The sequence below is a fragment of the Microtus oregoni genome, unplaced genomic scaffold (genome assembly GCF_018167655.1).
Source record: "Microtus oregoni isolate MIOR12 unplaced genomic scaffold, Mior012 000002F_ref0000024, whole genome shotgun sequence".
NCBI lineage: Eukaryota > Metazoa > Chordata > Mammalia > Rodentia > Cricetidae > Microtus > Microtus oregoni.
Genome location: NW_024543061.1, coordinates 9292331 through 9311949, shown reverse-complemented (window position 1 = coordinate 9311949; position 19619 = coordinate 9292331). Strand labels below are relative to the sequence as shown.

General features: G+C 37.5%; 1 gene segment (V, D, J or C); it reads right to left on the bottom strand.

Moving 5' to 3' along the window:
• Positions 1 to 8220: 8220 nt before the first annotated feature.
• LOC121438491 lies at positions 8221 to 16155 on the bottom strand. The segment is given in 3 exon segments: positions 8221 to 8257; positions 15680 to 15968; positions 16094 to 16155. Coding segments are annotated over 3 exon segments (381 nt in total).
• Between the last annotated feature and the right edge of the window lie 3464 nt (positions 16156 to 19619).

Below are 19619 nucleotides of genomic sequence, written 5' to 3'. Positions count from 1 at the left end.
AATTATACTTAAAAGAATATCTATATCAAGCTATCTTGTGATTCATGTACAAGAGCAAGATGTAAGAAGAAAATAAAAAAAAAGAGGATAGCAAGGAATCCTCTGAAACAGTGGATTCTTTGCATGATCACTGTACTCATGAACTCACTATTGGAGAAGATCTACACAATATTGGAATAATTGGCATTTTACCATTTATTGAAGGGGGACTGGGGAGTTTTCTTTCTCACAAATGTGTTTTTGCACTTAATTCAGCTGGGAAACTGATTGTCATTTTCTTTAACCTTTAAGGCATTTATAAACTGCTATGTTCAAGTAAATGTGTCCGGATTCATTTTTCATGAAAGCAAACAAAAATAAACTCACACTGTTAAGAAAAAAATACAGCTGGAGGAGTACCATTGGAAAAAAGAACTTTAGTGTGAGAGGGAATAGGATAACAGGAAATGAAAAATAAAAAAATATGATGTATATGTTTAATAAAAAATTGTAAATCAAAGGATACAGTTATATTGTAATGTGTCGATGCAAGAGATACACCTATCCAGCAAAGGCTATGATTGGTGTTTTTGATTTTAGCCATTCTGACAGGTGTAAGATGATATCTCAAAGTTGTTTTGATTTGCATTTCTCTGATCGCTAAGGAGGTTGAACATGACCTTAAGTGTCTTTTGGCCATTTGAATTTCTTCTGTTGAGAATTCTCTGGTCAGTTCAGCGCCCCATTTTTTAATTGGGTTACTTAGCATTTTAAAGTCTAGTTTCTTGGTTTCTTTATATATATTGGAGATCAGACCTTTGTCTGTTGCAGGGTTGGTGAAGATCTTCTCCCAGTCAGTAGGTTGACTTTTTGTCTTAGTGACAGTGTCCTTTGCTTTACAGAAGCTTCCCAGTTTGAGGAGGTCCCATTTATTCAATATTGTCCTTAATGTCTGTGCTGCTGGGGTTATACATAGGAAGGGGTAGACTCATCCATTGCTGGTAGGAATGCAAACTTGTGCAACCACCTTGGAAATCACTGTGGCGGTTTCTCAGGAAATTTGGGATCAACCTACCCCGGGACCCAGCAAGAGATGCCCTATCGAATTACAAAAGTATTTGTTCAAATATGTTCATAGCAGCATTATTTGTAATAGCCAGAACCTAGAAACAACCTAGGCGTCCTTCAATGGAAGAATGGATAAAGAAAGTGTGGAATATATACATATTAGAGTTTACTCAGCGGTAAAAAACAAAGACATCTTGAATTTTGCATGCAAATGGATGGAAATAGAAAACACTATCCTGAGTGAGGTAACCCAGACCCAAAAAGATGAACATGGGATGTACTCACTCATAATTGGTTTCTAGCCATAAAAAAAGGACATTGAGACTATAATTTGTGATCCTAAAGAAGCTAAATAAGAAGGTGAACCCAAACAAAAACATATAGTTATCCTCCTGAATATTGGAAGTAGACAAGAATCCCGGGCAAAAATTGGGAACTTGGGGTGGGTTGGAATGGGGGGAAGGGGAGATGGGGAGAGACAAGTGAGAAGGGGAGGATTGAGGGAGCTTGGGTTACAGGAAGGGTGGATATGGGAGCAGGGAAGTATATATCTTAATTAAGGGAGCCATCTTAGGATTGGCAAGAGACTTGAACCTAGAGGATCTCCCAGGTTCCCAGGGCAATATCTCCAGTTAGTTCCTTGAGCAGCTGAGGAGAGGGAACCTGAAATGGCCCTATCCTATAGCCATTCAGATGAATATCTTACATATCATCATAGAACCTTCATCTGGAAATGGATGTAGATAGAGACAGAGACCCACATTGGAGCACCGGACTGAGCTCCCATGGTCCCAATGAGGACCAGAAGGAGGGAGAACATGAGCAAGGAAGTCAGGACCGCAAGGGGTGCACCCACCCACTGAGACAGTGGCACTGATCTATTGGGAGCTCACCAAGGCCAGCTGGACTGTGAATGAAAAAGCATGGGAGAAAGCCGAACTCTCTGAATACGGCGGACAATGAGGGCTGATGAGAAGCCAAGGACAATGGCACTGCGTTTTGATCCTACTGAATGTACTGACTTTGTGGGAGCCTAGCCAGTTTGGATGCTCACCTTCCTAGACCTGGATGCAGCGCGGAGGACCTTGGACTTTCCACAGGGCAGGGAACTCTGACTGCTCTTGGGACTGGAGAAGAAGGGGGAGTGGAGTGGGCGGAGAAGGAGAGGAGTAGGGTAAGGAGAGAAGTGTGGGAGGACGGTGAGGGAAATGGGAGTCTGGGAGGAGGAGGAAATATTTTTTCAATAAAAAGAAAAAAAAAAGAAAAAAGAGAGATACACCTACAGAAAGTAGCCAACCCCCAACATATTCAGCGTAGCCACATTAGGCTACTGAAAAAGTTAAAGTATCAGAGTCAAGTTGTCAACAATTAGCCATGCAAGCCTAAAATGTGTCTGCTGACATATCAAAGCTATGTGGAAAGAAATTTAGGGTGCTAAGTTATCAGAAAAATTCACTCAATAATTTGTACACTACTTTTGGAAACTTTGGATAGACTTTTAACTCCTCTCCTCTGCCATCTCTGGATTCCTAAAAATATGTTATAAATATTTAATTTTGCCTCAAGATTTTTATATAATTAATCTTTACTCTCTTAGTGAGTATATTTGTAGTATCTGTTTAAGAAAGAATGAAGTATATGTTGGATATTATAGGTTCAGCTTACCCTATAGCTAGTTAACACAGGAAAAGAAGCAACAGTGGACTCCGTGTCATTGATTGCTCACTGATTACAGGTATCACAGAAAGGAAAATTCTGTGAAAGGCAGACATGAAAATGGCCAACTAGGAATACATTCTGAAATACAAGGTGTAATGAATACCTGCTGGTCCTTGATTTTGGACTTTAGATCACTAAGATAAACATCTGCCATTTAAGTCTCTGAACCCTATGTTTGAGATTGCAGAACAGTATACCATCCTCACACTCTCTAGCCAGATCAGCACCAGGAGGTCCCTCTTGGACCTAAGAACAACTCTGTTCCTTTCCCTCCTTTTGCGCTGACTCTAAGGAAGAAGGAGAGTCTAGGCTTCTTCCTCTGTGTGTTTGTATTAGGTACCAGTGTTTCCTTCCAAAACAAAGTGTTTTTTTTTATTTTGCTGATCATAATCACATCAACTGAAGAATTATTTTTTCTTGTTAATGTTTGTGTGATCATCATGCATACTCCAGTTCTGACTGTTGTCTGTACCTACTCTCCATTGGATTCTTTATGTACCTGGAATCAGGTTCAATGTCTATTGTAGTGCAAACATAGTATTAGTGGGTTTCCATCCTTTAACAAGTGAAATTCAGTTTTGGAGATCCAGAAAATCATCTTATTCACACTAGCACATGTGCAGACTGACTTCCTGGACATGGTAGTGTGTCTGGAAAGCATTCATCCCTGACCACAGTCTTGATAGGCTACCCAAGTTATCTCTCCCTACCACAAATTTGTCTACAGTTCAATTATATAGAAGGATTTTCTCAGCTGAAGTTTCCTTTTACCAGATGCTTCTAACTTGTTTTAAGCTGACAAAAACAACCAAGACAAAGGTTTTTATTAGACTGCAATAACAAGCTATCCTATATTATACATTTCATTTCTAAGGCATAAAACCTTTCCTTTACTCTTGGTTTTGCATATAGCAATCAGAATTCTATCTGTGTGAGAGATTTTTCTTTTAAAGAAGGAGAGAGAGCACGAGCAAGGAACTCAGGACCGCGAGGGGTGCACCCACACACTGAGACAATGGGGATGTTCTATTGGGAGCTCACCAAGGCCAGCTGGACTGGGTCTGAAAAAGCCTGGGATAAAACCGGACTTGCTGAACATAGCGGGCAATGAGGACTACTGAGAACTCAAGAACAATGGCAATGTGTTTCTGATCTTACTGCACGCACTGGCTTTGTGGGAGCCTAGGCAGTTTGGATGCTCAACTTACTAGACCTGGATGGAGGTGGGAGTTCCTTGGACTTCCCACAGGAAAGGGAACCCTGGTTGCTTTTCGGGCTGAGGGGGGGGGGACTCAATTGGGGGAGGGAGAGGGAAATGGGAGGCGGTGGCGGGGAAGAGACAGAAATCTTTAATAAATAAATAAATTGAAAAAAAAATAAAAATAAAAAGCAGCAGTAAAAAAAAAAGAATTGTTTGTATTTGTTAGTGTATATTTCTCCATGTAAGCACACATGCATATGGGTTCCTGTGTAGAACAGAGGAGTGTGTAGGGCCCTCTGGATATGGCAATAGTGAGCAGATCAGCATAGGTCATAGTTACTAAACTTAGGTCCTCTGGAAGACCATCAAACATTCTTAACTGCTGAGCCATCTATCAAGCACCAGAGAGACTTTTCAACCTTAAAAAATATGGTACTAAAGTTAGTTCGCTGAGAGAATTCATGGGATATCTTAACAAATAATTGTTCCTGCCATCAAAGATAATACTTGAATTTTTCATTGACCAACATGTTGAGGACTGGCTACTACAAGTTGTCTTGTTCCCTGCACCTGTGTTCCATGGAATGAACATGTCTGTCTATCTATCTATCTATCTATCTATCTATCTATCTATACAAACTCATAATAAATAATTTAAAGAAAGTATGATTTTAAAAGGTATGATTGCTGAATGAATGCTATACATATTGAATTTATATAAAAACAAAGTAGTTGAAATTTACTGTAAAATATTAATAATCACAAAACCAGGGTCCTTCTGTCCATTCCAAAATTGTCTCAAACTATATTTCCTATGATAGTTATTTTTAAAATCTATTATATTTGCATTTTTATGGTAAACAACTAAGATATGACTTCCAAACACTGTTATTTATTTTTATGTGCCTACAGAGAAAAATTAAATAAACCAAAGGAAAGATATTTCTATCTTTTACATGTTATCACTCACAAAAGTAGTTATTGCATTGTTAAATTGATGGAAGAGGAGCAAAAACATAGTTACTCATCTAATGGGCAATGCTTACATTCATGTCTTCATATTCCTTTTTTCATTGTTTATGTATTAAGTCCTTAAGTGTCAAATGACATACAAATTTACAGTTTTAGCTTGTTCTTTACCTATCAAGCACCACATTTTGTTTTACAATTGCCACCCCTGATACAGAAGATAGGTTATATTACTTTTGCAATCATGAAAAGCCTGCATGTTTCTTCCCTCTATCTATACTGTAGCACTAATCCAGGCCATTGAACATTGCTCCATAGTGAGGACCCACCCTTACTACTCTGTGATAAAAACTCAGTTATTATCTTTTAGTGACCAATCAGTCTCCTCAGGTTGTCTTCACAAAATGAAGTTGCCTATTTGGCTCTTGGTGTTACTGTTCTTCTGGATTATTGATGAGGAGAGAGGGAAGTTAAAAAGGAGAATGGGAGTGGAGAAGATGCCCCAGCTTCCATTGTTGATTAAATGTATTTTGTACATTTATGAGAAGACAGAATGATTTTATCCTCCAGGAAGGGGCCTGTGAGGCTTACATCTATTAGAGGAAAGTTTCAGACTAGAGGCTCACTGTTCTCCAATAAAATGCCTTGCAGGTCCATAGAGTTTTCAATTCACTAGTTTTGCCAATAAAAGAATTTTAGTGTATAAATAATTGTGTGTAGAAACAAATATCTCATTTGAAATAAATATTATAGATAATCTTCAAACATTGTTTGTGGTGTGTGTCCTTAGCTATGTACTTCTCTGTCTTTATTTTAGCTTCCAGCAGTGATGTTGTGATGACCCAAAGTCCACCATCACTGACTGTCAGATATGGAGATCAAGACTCCATCTCCTGAAGGTCTAGTCAGAGCCTTTTACAGAGGAATGGAAACACCTATTTGTATTGGATCCTGCAAAAGTCAGGTCAGTCTCCACAGCTCCTCATCTACAGGGTTTCCAACTGATTTTCTGAAGTCCCAGACATTTTCAGTGGCAATGTGTCAGGCACAGATTTTACACTCAATATCAGCAAAGTGGAGCATGAGGATTCAGTGTTATGTAGAGACTGCTTGTTCACTTGTTCATTTCCATGCCACACAGACTACTGAAATAACCACACAAACTATATTACTTGCCATACAGTTTGGCCAATAGCTTAAGCATATTTATGACTAACTCTTATATCTTAAACTAGCCCATCTACATTAATCTGTGTATTGCCACGGATCTGTGACTTACTGGGAAAAGTTCCAGCATGTGTCTCTGGCATGGCTATGCAGCTTCCTCTAACTCCTCCTCCTTTCTTCCAACAATAAATCATTAACTTTTGTAGTTCTTGCTTCCAATTTTGCCCCTACAGGAGTCTTTTGTCAAGATGGACCTATTGTATGGGTACACATTCCTGCTACTTCAGTGAAGGTAGTAACCCCATACTATGAAGCTATATTACAATTACTTTGGAAAGCTAAGAAGGTTGCTGCCCAGATGTTTGGGAAGTAACCTGACAAGATCATAACACCTTTTACTAAAGACCAGCTAGCACATTTAAAGCAGTACCACGATGAGTGGACCCTTTTTCTCACCTCCTTTTCTGGAAGTTTTGATTCTCATTATCCTGAGCATCCATTAATGGTCCTATTCAAAAATCATCCTGTTATATCCCCCAAGTGATTAGAGGATCTCCCATACCCTTAGCTTGTGCTGGTTTTACAGATGCTTCCCCTAAAGATAATGCAGTAGTAGTTTCTGGAGGAAAAGTATGGAAACGTCCTGTGGGGGATGTATCAGCCCAAACTGCAGCGGTAACAGCCTGTCTCACACCAGCTCTTCCCTAGCAAACCTGTAAATTTGTATACTGATAGTGTGTATATGGCCCACATCTTTAAACCATTGGAGACATCTGCATATATATCACCTACCTCTAAGGTTCATCATTGGCTCAGCTGCATTCAACATTTGATTTGGCAGTGGACTGAGTCTTTGTTTAATGGACATATCCACAGTCATATCTGGCTGCCTAGGCCATTGTCAGCAGGTAATGATTTAGCTGGTAAACATACAAATATTTGCTTTACTTCCGACTATGCCCAAGAAATACACGATAAATTTCACTTCAATGCACTCTCTCTTCGGCCTCATACTTGATGCATGCAAGAAGTAGCACAAGCTATTACATCTTCTTGTCCTCAGTGTGCTCCTTTCCTTAGCAGACCCAAGTTAGGAGTTAAGCAATGAGGGTTATGACCAAATTAATTATGGCAGATGTATGTTACACACCTGCCTGATGCAGGGAAACTTAAGTTTGTCCATGTATCAGTAGACACCTTCTCAGGAGTAATTTTCACATCCTTGCATTTGGGAGACAGAGCAAAAGATGTCATTGCACACTGCCTATCTGCTTTTGCCTATATTGGCAAACCTGAGGTTATTAAGACAGATAATGGTCCAGCATGTATCAACAAAAAATTATCCTTTGTGCATTCTATAAAATTTCCCTTAAACAGGCATCTCGTATAACCCAATGGGTCAAATAATTGTGGAAAGAGCCAATCAGACCCTCGAGCAATAGTTTCAAAAAATAAAGAGGGGGGAGTTCATATTCTCCCCAGCAACTCAATTATCCACCATTCTCTTTATTTTAAATTTTTTGACTGAGGATGCTGAAGGGCACTCACTTATGGAGTGTCATACACAAGTTAGGGCTCAGAGCCTAGGATGGGTTCATTGGAAAGATCTGCAAACAGGAAGATGGATGAAACCAACCCCCTTGTTGTCAAAGGTGAGGGGGTTGTATGTGTTTTTCCTCCTGGAGTTGATAAACCAATTTGGGTGCCAGAATGGTGCATAGGGCCGGCGACTCAGAATGAAGATCGCGATGCTTCTTCTGCTTCAGGTGATGACTCTGGTAACAAGAGAATCATAGGAGTCCTTTGAGAAAAACTCCACTTTGAATGCCAGTTAGTATTGCATAACTAATAATCATACTCATACTTATACTGCATCCCATTCTGAAAGAGGATTTGAAAGTAAATATAACATATATCTATGGTCCCAAGCCTGCTCTTTGGTGTTAGGATGCTGATAGAGATATTAATCTCCACCCCTCAGTTATGTGGGGAGAATGTATTACTCAAGAGCCTGATTTGTTATACAGCTGGATACAATATGACTATTTGATCCTCTGCTTGCGTTCTTGCCCCATTTTTCTTTGTATTGTGGAATGGCACTTTGGAGGACAATATTCTTAATTGTTCTTCCAGGATCTGTAAGCTGAGTAATTGCTGAGACAGTTATGATTGATCTTTGATCATTTGAGTGCCTTCTGCGATTCCTCTGCCGGTGCTGGTGTCTCAAGAACATCACGAGAACATCCTTTATCGACAGCGGGCAAGACTTTGGTATAACAGCTGCAATTGTTGCTGCTATCGCTGTCATGGCCACTGAAGCTATGGTTGCTGGATTTGCCATTTTGCAGATGGCTGTGACTGCAGAGACTGTGGATCAGCAATCTGGAAAGGTTAGAGAAGCCCTGCAGACACAGAATGCTCTGGACTCTGATATTGGATTTGGGCATTTGTATTTGGATCAATGAATTGTGCTTTTGCAGGAGTAGGTGGATTTCCTTTGGCTCCTGCCACAAAGGTCTTGTTCTTTTTGTAGTGCAGCCTGTGTTGCACCTGCTGATGTTGTGGTTGGACAGTTGAATGCATATTTGGATGGCCCTTGGAATTCCTCCTTTTTGAATTTTACCCTGCAGACAGCTCATCATATTGTTAGTATTAATAGCACATGGGTCCCTGCTGTGTCTGAATCCAGTCAGTGGAATGCCATGGCCCAGCTTGGAGGCTGGCTCCAGCGATTGCCTGGAATGCTCTCACTTGTGCTGATATTGCTATTGAGATTATCTGTTTTTGGATTCTCTGCTGCTTTATGTGGCAATACCATGTACAGCACACTGTCACTCCTGACAAGTGTTGCTAGGGCTGTCTTCCGGTAATCAGGAAGTGCCCCAAGTCTGGCTGCAGATGCTGCAGAAGTCATGAGATATACCTACAATGGGCAACTGTCCTGGTATAGAGAGCTCGCCTAAGACAGGGATTAAGGCCTCCCATATTTGGGTAAGAGCCTTTATCCCTGGGAGTCCTAAAACAGGGGCTCTCATGCTTTTAAAAATAAAAAGGGGGGAATTGTTGGGTTCCTAGAAGGTACAATAGGCCTTTGTACCTCCACTTGATCTGTTTTGCACTCTTGTGGTTGGTTGAAAACAGAAACAAAAACAGGAACAATCTATTGTTTTCAACAATGTTTCTAATGATGTTTACCCCTAAGCCTTGTGAGTTGTGGTGATGAGCTAGTTTCCTGCTTTTGCTGGCCCAGCCTCCCCTGCTGAGGGCAATACTTCAGAACCTGAAGTAGTGCTGTGTGTTAATGCTGATGTCCCTCACTCAGAAGAACTACAGTTGCCCTCTGGCAAGACAAATTGGTGCCCAAATTTGGTCAAATATATCCACATAAAACCTAAGAAAGTTTGGAAAGGAACTCTAGACTCACATACATAAACAAAGTTTAGCTGAATCGTGTCTTTTAACTGGTGGGCAGCTGAAACTCTCTTAAGAAAAGTTTTCCAGATTGAGTAATAGAAAAAAATGTGCAGTATTAATGGGCCATGCTATCAGCAAGAACTCTAGCTCTTTTAGGAAGTTGAGCATTTAAATGGGTTTTTGAACAAAGTTTTACAAACTGCTTAATGGCATGACATAGACCCACTGCATAGTTGGAACTGGGCAGTGTGTGCAGCTTGTAGAGGCAGTGAACATGCCTCTGACATGATGGACTTGGCAGAGCCAAAATGCAAAGTCCTAATCAAACTTCTTTAGCATTTTAAGAAGTGGTCCTTCTCAGAAAGGGATTACACATACACAATTAAGACAGAATCAGATCAAAAACACCTTTAACTGGGTCACAGTGTTGGATAGATATACATAGGCTTGTGAGAGAGAAGAGAAAGAGTATATGGAGTTATAAAAAGAAGTAAATGCTTATAAAAAATAGAACAAAGGCTTTAAAGAGACAGAGTACAGACAATCAAAGATAAAAGGAGTAAGAAATAATAAGCCATGTAAAGATGGAAAATTCACAGAGAGTCTGTATTGTACATATTATTGTGTCTTCTTTGAATTTTCTGACTATAAAGGAGCTAAGTACAGAGAGACTTGTATGGGAGGCTAACCTAAACCAAACTATACGTTTTAAAGGTATCTTTATACCAAAATTTGGATATAAGGATTTGTTGTTTGGAAAAAGAGGTTCTGATTTTATTTTCACAGAAGATGAAAACCTGTGAATTAATTCCCGACAAATGTGGTTTGATATACCAAGATCCCTCTAAAAATCATCATGAACACTCACAAAAATAGTTCATCCAACAAAAAGCAGAAATCAGTTTGGAGAGCACTATGTCCATATTCTCAAATATTGTTTATAAATGTTTCTTTACATTTTAAGGGGGATATGCTGTAAAGACTCCATTGGTAGGGATCTTGGTTTATTGATACAAATTCCAGGTCAGTTTTGTATATATATGTCTTAAGGTATTGTATTTGTGTAGTTTATTTTAAAATGTAATGTATAATTAAGAAATGGCAAATAGAGCGCCATCTATAATAGTCAAGATTATAGTCATGTTAGTTAAATTTCCTAGATGTATAAAGACATATTTCAGTTAGATAGGTATTCTTCAAATCTTTCAGAGACCTTCAGAATATGGCCTTTAAATATTTTAAGAATTTAGTATTTTTTATGACAATGAGACATGTCTGTTCCTGGCAGCATCATCTACTTCAAGAGGATGATGGGCATTGAAGAGGCTTCCTATGGAGTTTGTTAGACATTTGGGCAAGAAACTGTTCTTGCCTGGACTTCTTGATGTTTGCTGTGTGAGCTGGACATGCAGGACCCACAGTTAGATGATTGCTAACCGTGCCTAAAGGCGAGATGGTCCTTAAGGGTACTTGCTTCATTAAAGAGTCTGCCAGACATTCTATGGGATACAGAAGAAAGTGACCGACAAACTGGCAAAATAGTCAGAATGTCTTTGAAATTTTCTGATTTCTGGAAATGTCTGCCTGTAGACTGAATACAGATGTCCCAACAGTACAGAAGAACTCTGGGTGACTGTCCCTGCAGTGAGATGTCTTGTCAATTCTTGAATTTTAGAAGTTGCTCACAGTATACTTCCTGTTTATTTAGGTAATATTATATCCTTTTGGAGTCATTGATGGAATTGAAGAATATATAGTTGTAATTATAGTTTTCCTTATTTATGATGAAAGATAAAATAGAAATAAGTATTGTAAGTTTAATTCTTGCTGAGACCTGTTGTATTATATGTAATTTTACTATGTTAATATTAAAGCCTTCCTTTTTATTTAAACAGAAAAGGGGAAATGATGTGGGAAGTACTTCTGTTTATGTGTTGCTTTTATTGGTTAATGAATAAAGAAACTGTATTGGTCTGTGATAGGGAAGGGTAGAGCTACATGGGGAAAACTAAACTGAATGCTGGGTGAATGAAGGCAGAGTCAGGAGATGCCATGTAACCAATGAGCCAGAAGATCACTAGTAACCAACAGCCACATGGTGATATATAGATTAATAGAAATGGGTTGATTCTTGATATAAGAGCTATATAGAAAGTGTTTAAACTATTGGCCAAACAGTATTACAAATTATATAGTTTTTGCTTGTTTATTGTGTAACTGGCAGGACAGAAACCTTCTACCATACTGATTTACTTGGATCTACTTTGTGGTCACTGTCATATTACAGAAAGACGCCAAAGCCTATTAGTTTTCTACTGAGAGGTATAAATAGAGTTTATCCTGATGGAAAAATAGGAAGGGAGAAACTAGAAGTAGTAGAGGAAGAAGAAACTATAATCATGTTATATTATTTGAGAAAAATCTATTTTTATTGAAAGGTATGAAAAGAAAAATGTATTTTCAAAAGCAAACAAGCAAAAAAAAATAAACAGTTCTATTGTCTGAAAACATCTTTCTTTCTATTACAATCATCATAGTTATTATGATGGCTACCACAAATTTTTAAAAATATCTTTGGGATTAAAACAGCAAATACTAAGATGGAAACTTTGGAAGAAGGAAATTCTTATTCAGGTATGGTTAGGGACCAGAGGGAGTACATAGAGTAAAAAAAAAAAAACAATATGTCTGCATTTATAATGAGCTAATGTCAGCACTAAAACCTCTGCACCATAGAAATATTTTATTGAAAATGTCTTTTCTAGCAAAATTGTTTTCGAGTACGTGTAATGTGACACAGGGATATAGAGGAAAGGAACAAAGTAAATTTTTATTGTACTGTTTCTTCCTCCTTGTTCTCTCCTCATTCTCTTAGTCTCTACCCTTTTCTCCTTGTCTTCATCTGCCATAATGCATCATAAACAAGTTAACATTTTTCACAAGACAAAGATCATTGCAACAAATTTTTTTATATAGTATATCTTTCTGACAATTAAGAAAAAAATCTATTTAATTATCACTATAGTGTCTTAAAATCATTTGAGTAAATAGCTATTTATGATAAACTTTTGTCAATAGCAATGTCAGGGGGCAGCAGGTAAAGATCGAGTGTCAGAGTGTCTCCCCACCAGAAGGCAACACCCTGGTGGATAATTTTCATGTAGGCAAGGCCCAGAGACCACAGATCATGGAATGCCTTTTGCCTTTGATACACTTTTCTGTTCTTGTTGTTGCTATCTCTTTTTGATATCTGGTATTTTTGAATAAGGTATGGGAAAATTTCTCACTATCTGTACTGTAATGTATTTATCTTATTGGATACACCTTGTTTTTCTCCACATTTTTACCTACTAGTTGTTATGAAGATGAATTTCTCCCTAAACTGTATCTTCTAATTGAAAATAATATAATTAGCTTATTCAGACTTTTGATAAAAATATATAGAAATGTATGTTTTTCATCTAAGACCTTTGAGTTCCACCTTAGATGCTACTTTAAATCACATAGCTCAGTTTTTTGATTAAAAAAGAAAAATTGAATACTTCAGAAGCCAAGCTGGCCTTAATTCTCTCAAAGATTAAAAGATACAGACTTGTCCTTGTACCTATTCTTGTTCTTAATTCTTCTGATATACAAAACTAATGATAGATGGATATCCACTTTAAAGATCTAAAATACAGCACACTCATTGCCTTTTATGAACAAAAGTTTTGGATAGTGATTCCTTTAGGATTTCCTGTAAGATTCATATTCAAGATAAATGGTAGAATAATTGAATCCTTCTTGCTAGCCCCAGTAGGTGGCTTGCCAACAAGAGAGTTGGCTATGAAATATCCTTTTTGTCTTCTTCTGTCCTGTTAATCTGCAATAAATTACATAGACATAATATACATGTGTATATTAAGATGATTTTGTTTTTAATCATATAAGGGAGAAGAAAAATATGATACCTCTACTCTGTAGGAATTAGAGCAAAGTCACTGTATAGGGTAGAGTTTAGAATACACAGATATTCCTTAGAAGTACTTTGACCCTGGAGAAAACTAGTAGAGAACAATGATTTGTTTATCAGAGGAGATCTTCCAGCCATGGTCACAAGATACCATTCCTCAGACACATGTGGGACTCTTGTATTATTGTGTATTGCAAACAACACAGATAGTAGGACAAGAGTGATAGAGGCATGTAAATATCCCATTCATTAAGACATGCAAAATTAAGTTAAAAACCTCGGTATGAGGAACTACTTTATGAAACAATCAATGTGCTGCTGTATGGCTGTTCATGTTTCAGTCTACTCAGTCCATCAGACAACATTGATAAATAAAGAAGATAATAATCAAGAAAATATGTGAGTGTTTCTTCCCTAATCCACTCAGATGGAAATAGTCTTAGTTTCATCACTGCTGTGGATTCCCTCTGAGCAGTGAACTACCTAGATGGTGGACCTACAAGAGAGTATTAAACTTCTATGGAAGCAAAACATAGTCACAAAAATACCTTAATATCAGTACTGTCAATAATTATCATAGTCATAATCAGTGAAAGAACATTGGCCATTTTTATCTACACAAAATGATTGCACAAAATAACAAAATGTCTATTCTCAACATTTGTATCCAAAATAATAACACAGATACTCAAATTCTTTTTTTAAAAAAAATGAATTGTTGAAAACATGAAGTAAAACATTTTCTGATAAGATTAGTATACAAATCCATAAAAACACAGGTCAATGTAAATATTTAGAAGTAATTACAATACAATCTGTACATACACAAAGGGTAGTGCTATTTATTGCTCCTGAATGTTAACAGGTATAAAAGTGAATATAGACTTTATTTATGTTATTATATGAACCACTTTTATAAAATATTTTTACATGTGTGTTTTGCTTGCATGGTTTCAAGAACATAATGTGCATGTTTGGTGCTCTCAGAAGCCAGAAGAGGGTACTGAATGCACTAGAAATGATGTCAAAGATGGCTGTGAGTCAGCATGTGGGTGCTGAGAATCAAATCCATGTCCTATTCAAGAGCATCAGGTGCTCTTAATCACTGGTCATTCTCTCCAGCTCCATGAACCACTTAAATACAAACTGTTTCCAGTTTTCACCTAAATTCAATGTAATAGAACTAATATTCCTGAAGTAGTTTAGAAATTTGATTAATAGAGTACAGAATTTTAGGAGAAAATCTAAAGATAACAAAACTTAAAAATATTAAGCCCATAAATATGGTATGATATCTTGTGACTTGTTCTCTTTTGTATAAAATTATAATTATGTCTGTGAATATTCTACAAGAACAGATAGACACATATATGAATGAGACATCAAAAATACCACAAGAAATATATTATACCCAAGCACAGTTTCAAAAAATAACAGAATTGTATATTACTATTGTGGTGTTTATTTGTCTTGTTTTTAAAAAGGTGCTACGGAATATCATTTCTTCAGTAAAACGAGTTGCGGCATGTTCAAGTAGCCCTTTACTGTCTATGATTTTATATAAACCAATCTACATTGCACTTCACACAGGGGGACTGAAAGTCATATGAGGGTGGTTCAGTTTTTCTTTGCTACTTGGAAGCAGACCAGTGGCCATAGGAGAAAGAAGAATTCTAAGTGAAGTGCTGCAGACTGTTGTGAGTATTAAAACCCATAGCTGCAATTTCAAGGTACTACAGAAGACCATGGTTATGAAACTTGCCCTATCTCTGACACACATGCTTTAGCTTATGTGACAAAACCAGGAATTCTTTTTATTGTCATTTTTTTCTAAATAATATTTTACTGTCATTTAAATGCTGGTGCTTAGAAGTTAATTCATTGTATTTAAATAAAGTGTGTTTGTAAAAGGAGATACAACTAAAAATCCTCACAGGAAATTTCTTTGTTCTTTGTTAAGGCAGAAAACGTTTTGATACTCTGCATTGCTAGAGATCAAGAGTAAGGAAGATTTTTAGGGTTCAGAGAGGACTGTTTAGCCTTTTGTACAAAAATAAATATGTCTGTGTGAGATTTTGTAAAAATCATGTGACTTCTGAGAAACAGTTTCAGTGAGTGTCTCATGAGGAGGAGCAGCTGAGACATCCCATCCTCTCACTTCTGCTTCCATGGAGGTTTATGTTATGACTTGTATCACTGTGAGAGGATACTTAGAATCCTGTTGACAGTAATAAGTTGCAATGTCTTCTGACTCCAAGCTGCTGATGGTGAGAGAATAATCTGTCCCAGACCCACTGCCACTGAATCTAGATGGGATCCCATCTGCCAAGTTATTTGTATAATAGATAAGGAGTTTAGGAGATTTCCCCGGTTTCTGCTGGTACCAGTTTAAATTATTGTAAATGTCCTCACTGGCCCTGCAAGTGATAGTGACTCTGTCTCCCAGAGATGCAGACAGGGAAGATGGAGACTGGGTCATCTGGATGTCACATATGGCACCTAGGAATGGAAACATAATAAATATCCACATGATTAAACATGACAATAGAGGACCTCCCACAAATGCCAGTCAACAATAGTCACTCTGTAACAGTGAAATTCCAATTTTAGTCCCCCTTTTTAACCTGGAAACCAGAGCAACAGGAGCCCAAGGAGCTGAACAGGGACCTTCGTGTCCATGCTGAGTCCTGAGTTCAATGACAACTGCACAGCATGTGACTGATATATGAAGAAGTCCTTAAGGCTGTGCAGTGTGTGCATGCAAATCACTGGGAACCAGTTAGGGCTGGGCACACCTGCAAGAACTACTTATCTCAGTAACTGAACACAACTTCTGTTTCCCCAGATGCTTGAGATCAGACCACACATATAAATACAGAGAATGTATTTTAAAAAAATATAAATAGCACTTTATATGTTACCTGAAAATTTATGCTATCATAGCATTAATTTTGAATTTTATATGTCAAAGATACAATGTGGGCTGTATCCTGCCATCAGGAAATATACATAAGAAAAGGGACTACTTTAAATTATTGAAATAATTCTTATTGGTAAAAAAGTATGTATCCTCATTGACGAGGTATCCTGTGATATTTCATTACATTTAAGGATATTTTAAATGTGGATTTTTTTCATGTATTAAAAACAGACTTAACAGCCTTGACCATTTTTACTAAAGTACAAAATAAGGAATACACATACAAAACCTTGATCTCAACTACATTTGTCACTTGGAGTTCTGCTTACATCTGAAAATGGAAGTTTTCATTCCCACAGAGTACATTACTTGTACCTTTGTCTGAGTTTGGAATCTTCCATATTTTAACACTTTTCTTTACTCCTATGTCCCGCAATTCCTCAGCATGGATGATTTATTTGTGATGAATGACTTGAACAATATATGAGAAAACACTACTACTCATAATATGGCCCTGCTGTGTATTACAAGTGATATTGTCACTTTTCACCACTGAGGACCAATTGGAGACATCATTCGATTAAAGCAGCAGCCTCACCGTATGCATGTGCATCTCAGTCTGCAAAAAAGCTAAGATGAAGAAAAATTTGTACATCTTTATAACACAAATATTCAAACGTCATGCATCTCAAGCCTATGCTTTTGCTTTGGTCATCCAGCTTCTTTAATTTTTATTGAGCATTACATTTTTCTCTGCTCCTCTCCCTACCTCTCCCCTCTCCTTCAACCCTCACCCAAGGTCCCCATGCTTCCAATTTACTCAGGAGATCTTGCCTTTTTCCACTACCTGTGTGGATTAGATCTATGGATATCTCTCTTAGGGTCCTCATTGTTGTCTAGGTTCTCTGGGATTATGATTTGTGGACTTATTTTCTTTGCTTTATGTTTGGGGAAGGGGAGAGGAGTGGGAGGCTGGGAGGAGGCGGAAATTTTTTTCAATAAAAAAATTAAAAAAAACAATAGATCAACTGCCAAAAAAGAGAAAATCACTTATGAATGAATACATGTGATAATTATTTGTTTCTGTGTTACCTCACTCAAAATAATGTTTTTTAGTTCCATCCATTAGCCCTCAAAATTCAAGATGTCATTATTATTTTTTTCTGCTGTGTTGTACTCCATTGTGTAAATGTACCACATTTTTCTTCTTCATTCTTTAGTCAATGGGCATTTAGAATTTTTTCCAGGTTCTGGCTATGACAAACAATGCTGCTACAAATATAGTTGAGCACATGTCCTTGTGGCACAATTGATTATCTTTTGGATATATACTCAAAAGTGGTATTACTGGGTCTTGAGGAAAGTTGTTCCTAATTTTCTGAGAAATCACCACACTGACATCCAAAGGGCTGTATTAGCTTGAATTCCCACCAGCAATGCAGGAATGTTCCATTTACCCCACAACCTCTCCAGCATAAGTTGTCATCAGTGTTTCTTTAAGTGTCTTTCAACCATTTTATATTCCTCTCTTGAGAATTCTCTGTTTACATTTGTACTCCATTTTTTATTGATTTTTATGGAGAATTACACTTTTCTTTGCTCCCCGCCCTGCCTCTCCCCTCCTCTTCAACATTTTTATTGGATTATTTGTTCTTTTGATGACCAATTTTTTGAGTTCTTTGTATATTTTGGAGATCAGACCTTTGTCTGATGTAGTGTTAGTAAAGATCTTTTACCATTCTTTAGGCTGTCATTTTGTCTTGTTGACCATGTCCTTTGCTTTACAGAATCTTTTCAGTTTCAGGAGCTCACATTTGTTATTTGTTTCTCTCAGTGTCTGTGCTACTGGGGTTATATTTAGGAAGTGGTCTCCTGTGCCAATGAAGTCAAGTGTACTTCCCACTTTCTCTTCTGTGAGGTTCAGTGTGATTGGCTTTATGTTGAGGTCTTTGATCCATTTGGACTTGAGTTTTGTGCATAGTGATAGATATGGGTCTATTTTCATTCTTCTACATGTTGATATCCAGTTACGCCAGTGCTATTTGTTAAATGTGCTTTCTCTTTTCAATTTTTTGATATTTTTTTGTGTGTCTTTGTCAAAAATCTGGTTTACAAAGGAGTATGGATTAGTATCCGGGTCTTTAATTTAGTTCTATTGGTCCTCCTGTCTGTTTTATGCCAATACTAGGCTGTTTCCAGGGTTTGAAATTAGGGATTATGATGCCTCCAGAAGACCTTTATTGTACAGTATTGTTTTGGCTATCCTGGGTTTTCTGCCTTTCCATATGAAATTGAGTACAGTAGTTTGAAAGCTGTGAAGAATATTTTTCTGGGATTTTCATAAGCATTTCATTGCATCTGTAGATTGCTTTTGGTAAGCCTACATTTTCACTATGCTAATTTTACCTAGCCAAGAACATGGGAAATCTTTCCACTTTCTGGTGTCTTCTTCATTTTTGTTCTTCAAAGATTTAAAGTTCTTGTCATACAAGTCTTCCATTAGTTTGGTTAGAGTTACTCCGAGATATTTTATGCTATTTGTGGCCATTGTGAAAGGTGATGTTTCTATGATTTCTTTTTCAACCCACTTGTCATATTTGTACAGGAATTTGAGTTAATCTTGTATACTGCTACATTACTGAATATATTTATGAGTTCTAGAAGTTCCTAGGTAGAATTTCTGGGGTGGCTTATGTAAACTATCTTATCATCAGCAAACAGTGAGAGTTTGGCTTGTTTTCCAATTTGTATCGCCTGGCGGTGGTGGTGCATGCCTTTAATCCCAGCACTCGGGAGGCAGAGGCAGGTGGATCTCTTTGAGTTCGAGGCCAGCCTGGTCTACAAGAGCTAGTTCCAGGACAGGCACCAAAGCTACAAAGAAACCCTGTCTCTAAAAAACAAAAAAAAGATGTATCCCCCTGATCTTGTTTTGGTGTCTTATTGCTCTAGCTAGGACCTCAAGAACCATATGAATAGATATGGAGAAAGTGGACAACTTTGTCTTGTTCTAGATTTCAGTGGGAGTTTCTCTCCATTTAGTTTGATCTTGGCTGTTGCATGCTGAATAATGCCTTTATTATGTTTAGGTATGTTCCTTGTATTCCTGCTCTCTCCAAGACCTTTATCATGCAGAGTTGTTTTATTGTGTCAAAAACTTTTTCAGCACTAATGAGATTATCATGTGGTTTTTATTTTTCAGTTTGTTTATACAGTGGATTACATTGACAGAT